Below are 9,691 nucleotides of genomic sequence, written 5' to 3'. Positions count from 1 at the left end.
GTCACATCATGCCCAGCCACAGCCAGCATCCCCAGCAACTGCCGTAATGCTTCCCTCCTTGCATGCAGCATGACCCTGTGTCTGTGTCCTTGAGGAATCAGGGAAAACTTGAGGAGTGCTTGTAGGGGGTAGTTGGGATGAGGGGAATGGGTGAAAGAGAGGAGTGTTTGCACCCACAGTTCATTCCCCTGCATTTGGTGTGTGGCAGGGAGATGTGTCCAGCTTGGGGTGTGGTTACATCCACGCAGTGACAGAGGCATCCCCTGCCCTCCCTGACACAGCCTATTGGTACCATCAAATCCAACCCACTGCCTCTTTCAGGCTTCCCTCTGTGCTCTCCTGTGGGCTCCTGCAGCCACCCCTATCCCACAGATCAGACCCCTTGCTTGCCTCCCTCCAGCTTGCTGAAGACCTCTGTAGCTCGTATGTGCAAGAATTACTCTTTCACTGATCCACCTGAACTGGCTCTTCTGTCAGGTCCAGTACTGTAAACAGGCTGCCCTTGGTTTGAGCTTTCTGTTCATTTTAAGTTGCCTAGAAGTTATTTTTTAAGTAAATTTTTTAGGGGGCTTCAAGTAAAATTTTGAGTGGGGCAGCTCCACTGCTGGCTTGAGAGGGAAAATAGGAATATTTCAGAAATAGAGAATGGGGAATGCAAATGGACAGTATGGGCAGGGCTGCTCTGCTGCTGTGGTGCCTTCTTCTATTTGAATCATAGGTTTTATTTAACTACTGGACCAACTGCCATGTAAACAGGTTGTTAATGACAAGGTAAATCTTGATTAGCACTTTACAGGATGTGGCCTTGTGATTGTTATGCCTTTTTGTTGTGCAGCAGGCCCAAGAGTTAAATCTTGGGGAAAGCTCCTTATGAGAACAGCATATGGACAATCAAAGAGAGAAGCCAGGGAAGGCAGACAGAGAGAGAGACAAGCAGCGGATGAGCTAATGAGGCAGACATGCTCAACAGAGGGATGAACAGGTGGAGGGGAAGGCTCTTGTCTCCACAGTGAATCGCAGCTCAAGATCCCAGAGAAAACCAGCAGCAGCCATGCAGTGGGCATTGCTTGGGTTTGATGGGAAGTCATTCACAGGCCTGGGTACCTCATCAACATGAAGTGATACTAACTAAGCAAGTGACACTAACTAAGCAAAGTGCACAGCATTGCTGGTCCACGTGTTTTATTTCCCTGCTAGGACGCTACAGTTGCACAGGGTGTTTGCACAGTGGTAGGAATAAACCTATCAGCCACCGTCTCTCTGAGGACTCCACGGTTATTGCTGTGCTGCACACTGGAGCCACTCATCATTTCGCAGGCTTCAGATCTTCCCACTGCTGCAGCATATGCTTTGCCACCAGAGCAAAAAGGCTCATTAACGCTCAGTTGTACTTTGGAACAAGCAGAGAAGGGTTTAGTCCAGTTTTCTCCCTCTCACCTGAGCTGTAGCATCATCCTTGCCTCAGGCTGAATTACCAGTTTCCTTCTTTCTCCCCAGCCCCACCAATAGCCTGAAGGCACCCAGGCACCTATTTGTTACTAGCACTGGGAGAGTGATTGGGGCCTGTTTCCCCTCAGCTCTCGTGTTTTCCTCAGGTCACCTGAATGTGTGGAATTTTCTCACAGCTCTTGCCATGAGCTGCCAATCCCTATTGACTGGCAAGGAGTGGTGGTGCCAAGCACCAAGTATGGAGCAATCCCTCCAGTGTGGTACCCTGTAATGTGTACATCCAAACAGACAAACCTGGCTGCAAGGCAGAATAGCTCCCAGCTTTGCTTTCAATGACCTCTTCAGACTGTGCCATGATGTGAGGAGGAGAGTAGTGCTCACCACGGCTCCATGAGGAATAGCTAGAAATGGGTGCTGGACCACTGGGAAGGAAAGGAAGGGCTAATGCGGAGAAGATGTGTAAGCTCAAGCCGTACAGAAAAGTTAGGGCTGCAAAGATTGCATCCAAAGGACAAGGATTGCTGACAGATGGCAGGGACAGGTTAGACATTGATGTGAGTGGATGTGGAAAGAGGAAAAAGAGAGCTGGGAGACTTTCTGTCCCTGACACCAGACACCAACGCAAGCCTCCAAGAGCTATCCTTCCTCATGTTGTAGGCAACTCTGTCCAAGTTTGGTACATGGTATTCATGCTTCCTGAGCAGAGGCAAGAATTCACAATCAGGGGCTAAGCTCACCTTGAAGAACAGTTTAAGGCTAGATGTTCCCACTGGCAAAACCATGAGCCACTGAGCAAGCCTCTGCATTGCAAGGTTAGTTATGCAGGTGTCAGCTCCTCTTCAGGTCTCATAAAAACTCCATGTACTGAATAATGCTCAGTTCTGTTGATGTGATCTGCTGTAATAAGGGGAATAACTTTTTCCTGAGATGGTGTTAAAGGAAAACGATGAATTTATTTAAAGCTACATACCAAATCGGATGCGTGGGCCTCATCGGACTCAGCAGCAACAGCACCACTTGCCTTCTGTCATGGGCTGCCGGTTTGTCAGCAGGGGCACCAAGCCAAACCATGCCTGCAATAGCCCCTCTGAAGCTGATAAATCTTCACTCAAGCTGGACTCAGCCTCATCCTTTCTCCTTTGTTTACGTTCTTTGTCTTGTCTGGTTTGTGTTCTGCACAGCTTAGGGCAAGGCAGCTCTACAAAATCGTTCTTTTCCTCACGTACAGGCAGTCAGATTCAGTCTACAGCACGGAGAGCTGGATAATAAATGCACCTGCGATACACGGGATTTTGTAAGATGTAATAGCAGTGGGAATGTGACAAGGACACTGATATAAAAGGCAGAACTGATGTCGGGTGCCAGGGTCTCTGTACATGCTGCAAGAAAATATACCATTGCATACTCCAGTTTTAATTCATACCCATGTGAATTAGAGCATCAGATCATACTGTTAACTTAAAAGCACCCACACAGCATGATTCAGATTTAAAGGATCTGTTCCCCCTTTGAAGGTCCTGCTAATTCAGAGGAAATCTGTAGAAACAGCAACACTTCATCCACCCGATATCGGTGGTTGCGAAAAAAGGCTCAAACTTTCCCTCTCTGTGCTTCTTTTTCTCCCTCACTTGCACTTTACATTCTATTTCAAGGTCCTGCTTGAGGCTGTAGTTCCTGCAGAGCATTTGGATTCAACTAGTCGACACACAGCACCACTGCTCCTGTCACTGTGCCAGGCTGCACACAACTGCACTGGTTATTACGTGTGTTTGCAAGCAACCTACCCAGGGACAGCTAGGTTATTCTGTCAGGGGGACCCTGCACTATTTTTTCTCCTGTGAAGCTATGCCTTACTTCAGGAACATGATGCTGGGAATAGAAGAGAAATTAAGCCAAGAAATTAGGACACACTTCATTAAGAAACACACTTCTGCTTAGCCCACTGTTCACTCGGCCGGGACCGGGTAACAAAGCACTGCTTCTAATCAACACCTTTCCGTCAAATGGCATTCATATTTCTGTGCTTTTGTAATGGCTTAGGAGCCATCTAAATTGCTGTGGTCTCCCCGTGAGACAGGTGGGGTTTTGAATGAGTCCCTTCCTCACACTGGCCTACTTTATTTCCGCCTGATGCTGTGCTGTGCAACAGTTGAGGCTGGGGTGATCAGAAACATCTGCAAATCTACAAAAGACAAAAATGAAAGTTCACATGCTCACTGCCCTGGGGTTTTTGGTGGGACTTTTTTTGTTGCTGCGATTTTTTTTTTTGTAGCTCCATAGTGTTTAGTGGGAGGGAGGTGTCAGTACCTCAGTACAGACACTGTCCCCTTTTCCTCTGCATTGTTAAACCACTGACTCTCACTTGGCAGTCTGACTCAGCACTGATCCCCTGATCCTTATCATTCACACTTGGAAGAAGGTTGCAATTGTGATTTCTGTCCCATCACTTCAGGCAAATATTTACTCCTCCTTTCTTAATTTGTATTTGTCCTTCTGTCTCTGGTACTTTCCTCTTTTCATCCTCCCCCTTTCTTGTTTCCTATAGCGGTGGGTGTGCAAATCAAGCTGGATTTGCTCCAACGCAAGTTTTGGATGGCCATGCAACAGGTAGGAGTATCAGCAGTCATGTAGAGAGGCAATTTAATGCTGTTCATCAGCTAGGTCGATACTGTTATATCACATATGATGGCATTTTGATGAAGGCTTCTGTGACATTCATATTAAAAGATTTATGAAGTAGATTAGTTTGAAGTCACACATTTCTGTAATCCTTTGACGGCACTAATGCCATGTGAGCCGTGAATCTGTTCCGCAAATGCTGTGTTGACAGTGTCAGCATCCTGGCCTGGCATTAGCTCTGCTGCATATGACACGTTTAATTGTGGAAATATGTTTGTGCTCATTCAGCCTTTCAGAAACCTCATGGAAATCTGCAATTTTGGGCACATGTTAAAAAAAAAAAATGTACTGCGCTCTCTTATCTTGGTAATGGTAACAAAATGCTACCAGCTTGCAAAAATAAAAATCACTTGCTCCAGGGATAAGCTTTCAGTGGTGTCCTAATTTTGGAAATTCTTGCTGGACTGAAAGAAATGGAATAATTAAAACAGCTGCCCTGGTCTGAGAGTCAGGAAAAGTGAAACACCTTTCCGTTACCACCCAGAGGCTTTCCCCTGGCTTTGTTTTTGGAAAGGTATATTGGAGGGGTGAGACTGATGGGACCAAAGCAGCATGCAGCAGAAGTATCTCTCTGCTGCCAGGAAAGGGAACTGTTGTTAGATGGGGATGACAGAGAAGATAGAAGGGCAGGAGGCTGCTTGCTGGGAGCGAGCACAGGTGGGGAATGGAGAAGCTCAGAGCTGGCTGCGGTGGCAGGAGCATCCTCACAGGTGGGATATCACATAAACCTAACCTGAGCTAAAAATACTTCTGCAAAGTGCGTGAGCATATCCTGGTGCATCAGCAGAGAGCTTCATTTTTAAATATCTCCTTAGGGCCATACCCAGGCAGTTCTCACACAAAGAAGCCCACATGGGTGTTAAGTGAAACCGGGAAGCCTTATTAAAGAAGCTGAAAAAAGGCCTGTGTGCCAAGTGCCTGCAACCCATGGCCCTGCTAGGTGCTGGTATGAAAAAGAGCCTGCATATGGTTCCAGAGAACGTGACCTCCATTTGACAGAGGAATGACTAACAGATCTTGTTTTCTCTCTCCCACTTCACCGCATGCTGCGCCGCTCTGGATGTCCATGCTGTGCCTCCCGTTTCCCAGCCCAATGACAGTGATGTAAGTAGACAAAAGCTGGGGATGAGGAGGCATCCCAGCAGGCCTCCACAGCTCTTGGCTTCATAATTGTGTTGTTTGTGTGCCAGCATATTATAGGCACTGTCCCTTGTCTGTAGTCACTGGAGACAGTCCAATCCTGTTGTAGGCTGTGTTTGTCTTCACAGTAATTAAGTGTCTTTGGCAAAGCTCAAAGTGCTCTGGGTCACAGCATTTCAGAGATCTGACCAACAGCAGGAAGATACTGTGAAGTAAGCTGGTCTCTGAGGAGGGACCTGTGCCCATAACATAGTAGATATGGTCTCAGAGCAATCAGGGAGATCAGGATCAGCTCTTCCCCCACCTCAGGGGCTCCCTGCAAGCTGCTGGTGCTCTCAGCCCAGGCTTCTCACCACAGTCCTACTGTTGCATAGCTAGTCCAGCACTGGGCACTGCTGGATCTTCTCCAATTTGGAGGGGCAGCGGCAGCAAGACTCAGTCCTCACATTGCTGAGGAAGATGCTGTGAGGTATAGGCCTTTCTTGTTGGAAACCGCTCTGGTTCACCTGGGTTTCTGTTCTGATTTTCATGCTTTGGATTCTGTATTTCTTATCCCCGAAGGCCATAATAGTGGTTCTTTGCAGCCACACTTCTCTGATGACCAAAGGAAAGAACCCACTTGGGATGAAGTACACGGCCACTTCTATGCATATGTCCAGGGAAACAAAACAACATGATGCTGTTTCGTAAGGGGTGAGATGATGCTTGCAAGTGTGGGTAAAGGAATGTTATTAAACCATCATCCCCAAAGCCTCAAAAAGCCAGTGGGATTTGGAGCATGAGCATGCAATATTGCAAAGCCACAGGGCTTGAAACAAACCCAGACATCTCCAAGCCTCCTCTGAAACAAATTCTAACCGAAAGTAACAGTCTTCTTGTGATTTGAAACGGAAAATTCACCTCTTGTTATTGAGAATCATTCAGAAAGGGGTCTGGGGTTTATGCATAAGGGTTGTAAGGAAATAAAGGGCAGCAGGCTGAGAGGAGGCAGGCTACACAGCACTTTAGTGTCCTTCCCTGACCCCAGAAAACCTCTGGCAGGCAGGAAAGGGACCCCGTGTACAGAAATGGCAACACCTTGCCAGCTTTCTTCCCTCTGCTGCTGGAGAAAATAGCATTCGAAAATAACACAAAGAGACAGACAAGCACAGCCATGGCAAACTTGGAACAATTATGAAATCAATAACTACCTGAAGGGCTTTGTTACTCACCACTTAACCCCTCGTGTCCCCACCAAGTTCAGCGTTGTGAAACACATGTCAAGTGCGGTACACAGAAATCCTAAATGAAACAAATGGATGGTGCCTTGGGCTACATGAGCACCATTCACATCCTATTTTATCATTAGCTGCCTGGAGAATAAAGAAACCAACAGCAACAACAACAAAAAATCCCTGCTGGAGAAGAATCCTGGTCTAAAATACCATGCTCTGTGCTTAGTGCAGATACCAGCAGATGCTGAAATGCATGCTGGTTTCTCACCAGTGCACAATAACCTTTGCATTTGCAGCCAGAGAGCTTGATGCTGTCCCCTTTCTTTACAAAAGACACCTCTGCTTGAAGTGCACAGGGACCCTATCAGGGAGGCAGGTGCAGGATCAAAGCCTTCAGCAATGGAGATGTTGCTCAGAGAGGTGGGGAGCACACAGAGGCACGGGGTGGCCAACTTAGGGGGTGGTACCTCTGCATGCTCAAGAGCTTGTCTTGGGGGAAATGCCAGCTAAATTGCAGAGCTTCATGTGATAGTAGTGTGGAGACCTTTAGCTCAGCAGTCCCACAGGGGAGACTGTAAGATGAGGTCGTGCCATGCTTAATTCTCTGCTTTTCCTTTCCAGTGCAGTGCCTTGGACGGTGCCTGTCCACTAAGCTGTCAGGATGACGTAAGTTGCCCAGATTTCTTCCCTGTACCTGTGATGGATGTGATTGAATACCTCTTCTGTGGAGATCTCACACACACACACCTATACATACACTGAACAAAAAGGTATTGCTTGTCACCTCATCACAAAAGGCTGCAGAGCTGGGAGCAGGACCTTGAGCTGTTGGGGTAAACCTGCTGTTTAGGTCTTCCCCTTTACTGTGAGATGTCAGTTGAGCCAAGGCAGAGATATGGAGATTCCAGCCAGTGACTCTAAGGAGATTCCATCTCCTCTAAGGCTGCCTCACTGTCATCCGAGGTCTTCCAAAGAAAGTGGCTGTCAGCATGACAGGCATGCTGGACACCCCTATTTGCATTTAGGCCACTGCTTTAACCTTGTTCTCAGGCATATTTGGGACAGGAGCTCCTCTGTCCTAGAGAGTGAGAACACCAGAGAATTTTTGTTCTATGTTAATGTGAGATTTCCCCTGCATCCTTGTTTTCCCCTGTGAGACCTAAAGGTTTTCATCTAAACTCTGTGCCTTGATTTCCTGCTCTGCAAAATCAAAACGAAGACCATCACTGATACTCAGTGGTGAGGAGAGGGTTATTTCATGAGTGGTTATAAAACTCTGAAATCTGAAGATGGAAAGCATTAGATACCATTTTATTAGAGAAGTGCTCTCCAAATATCCTGCAGGGTGCCTTGTCTTCTTAAGTGTGGCTCACAGCCCTGGCAAGAGACAGTCACTGTCACAGTCAGCTCACAAACTAAATACCTCAAGACAGAGGCAGAGAGGGGAAAGTCAATTGTGTAAAGCCCCATAGCTTAGCCATGGGGCTAGGCGTAGAAATGCCAAGGCTGTTGCTATAAGCACAGCCCACACCACTCCATTGTGCACAGAGCAGTACATGGAAGCACATGCCACACAACCATGGAAAAAGCTGTCTTTAATGTTGCTTCTCTTTAATCTCTGCAGATTCTGAATTGCTTCCTTATTGATAACAACGGCTTTATACTCGTTTCCAAAAGACCTGCAGAGGTAAGAAAGCATAAGAGGAGGAGGAGGAGAGTGTTCCTAAATAACCCACCAGAGCTGGTTAAAACGAATGAAGTTGAATTGTGTAATAAGGGTGGCTGTGGTGTAATTAAATTCAGCTGTGTGATGAGGGGGAAGCCTCCCAGCAGAGTGACAGCACATCCTAGGTGAGGAAGGAATTTGCAGTCATAAGGAAGGAGCTAGTCAAAATATCTTTTCATCAGGAGTGAGGAAATCAGACTCATTTCTCTCTGCACAGAATCTACTGAATGATGATCTGAGGCAATCCCAGAAGGCAGGTGTGCCCTGACTTCAGGAAACTGAAAGGAAGGAAAGGGAAAGGAAAAGAGGGAAGGGGAAAAGGAAGGGAGCAGCACTTTTGAGTGCCTCTGAAGTCAAAGCAGGCGTTCTTCAGGAAGGGAAACCAAGGGGATGGTAAGAACAAAAAGCCAAAGGCAAAAACAAAGATGAAATCGTTTAAACAAATTGTAAACAGGACAAATCCTAAAGAACTGGAGGGTTTGCTGGACACACAGAGGTGAAAGGAGCAAGGAAAAACACTCAGAATAGTAATAAAAATATAACAACAGAAGTTGCTTCCTTTCCTCTTGCTGCCAGTACCTCCATGACCATTCCTAGGGAGCTAAAGGGGTGCAGTTTATGATGTGATTTCTCTGTAGCCTGTGTAAACCCAACACTACCAGCCACTGCATGGCTTAGCTGTACGTTTCTGTTCTCCAGTAAATTCACCACAGAGCTATTTGTTTCAAAATAATAAAAGGCCATAGATTTGGATGTCAGAAAGTGATGTGTTGGAACAATCTCATAAGCTACAAGGCAATAAGTCAATAGCAAGAGTGGGGAATGAAGCTGTTTTGTTACTAACAGAAGTGTGCAGTTTCATTAAAATTTCCACAGTACTGGAGTTACCAAACACTGTATGTGTATTTCCAAAAGTCAGTAGAACTGATCCCAGAAATTACTTGCTTCAAGATGTGACAAACAGGTTGAAATGGAAATTGCAAGTAAAGTAACAGAACACCGTATGGATATGATTGGGACAAGCAACAGAACTTCTATAAAGGATAAAACCCTATCTTACCAGCTATAGCTCTTTGAAAGTGTAGGTAAAGCAGGAGGTAAGGGAGGATGGATGACCTACTGCCTGTCAGTTTTATTAAAAGCCTTGAAGAGAGTCCCTTACAAGAGGCTGTTGAACAAGTTCTGGTTGAAGAGTGAAGTAGTGGCATTGATCTCAAAGTAGCTGGGACAGAAAAGAAAGAAGAGGAATTTTTAGATGGATATTTAGATGGAAAGTGTCAAGTTATACGATTCCCGTGGTTTCCCATCTGGACTTGTGTTGGTTAGCATATTACAAATAGGTTGGCAAAAGGAAAAGGTGAGATCGTGAATTCTGCAGGCACTGTGCAGTAAATTCAGCGAGGCCAAAATGGGAACTGTTGAGGCTCACAAAGCAAAATGAATCAGCAACACATTGGCACCAGGGGGACGATATAGACAGATA

At 46.2% G+C, this 9,691-nt stretch overlaps 1 protein-coding gene across 1 annotated transcript in view; it reads left to right on the top strand.

Annotated features, from left to right (window-relative positions):
* Window positions 1-9,691, top strand: part of CACNA2D4 (calcium voltage-gated channel auxiliary subunit alpha2delta 4) — a 128,513-nt gene that overhangs the window by 99,360 nt on the left and 19,462 nt on the right. The window contains exons 27-30 of the mRNA XM_062616599.1: window positions 3,995-4,056; window positions 5,218-5,232; window positions 7,104-7,148; window positions 8,107-8,169. Of these exons, the coding sequence (XP_062472583.1) occupies window positions 3,995-4,056; window positions 5,218-5,232; window positions 7,104-7,148; window positions 8,107-8,169 (185 nt within the window). The remainder of the gene's footprint in view (window positions 1-3,994; window positions 4,057-5,217; window positions 5,233-7,103; window positions 7,149-8,106; window positions 8,170-9,691) is intronic.

The sequence above is a fragment of the Pezoporus occidentalis genome, unplaced genomic scaffold, assembly GCF_034315485.1.
Source record: "Pezoporus occidentalis ecotype Australia unplaced genomic scaffold, CSIRO_AGI_Poc_V1 ctg19, whole genome shotgun sequence".
Classification (NCBI taxonomy): Eukaryota; Metazoa; Chordata; class Aves; order Psittaciformes; family Psittacidae; genus Pezoporus; species Pezoporus occidentalis.
This window is presented reverse-complemented; position numbering and strand designations above follow the sequence as displayed.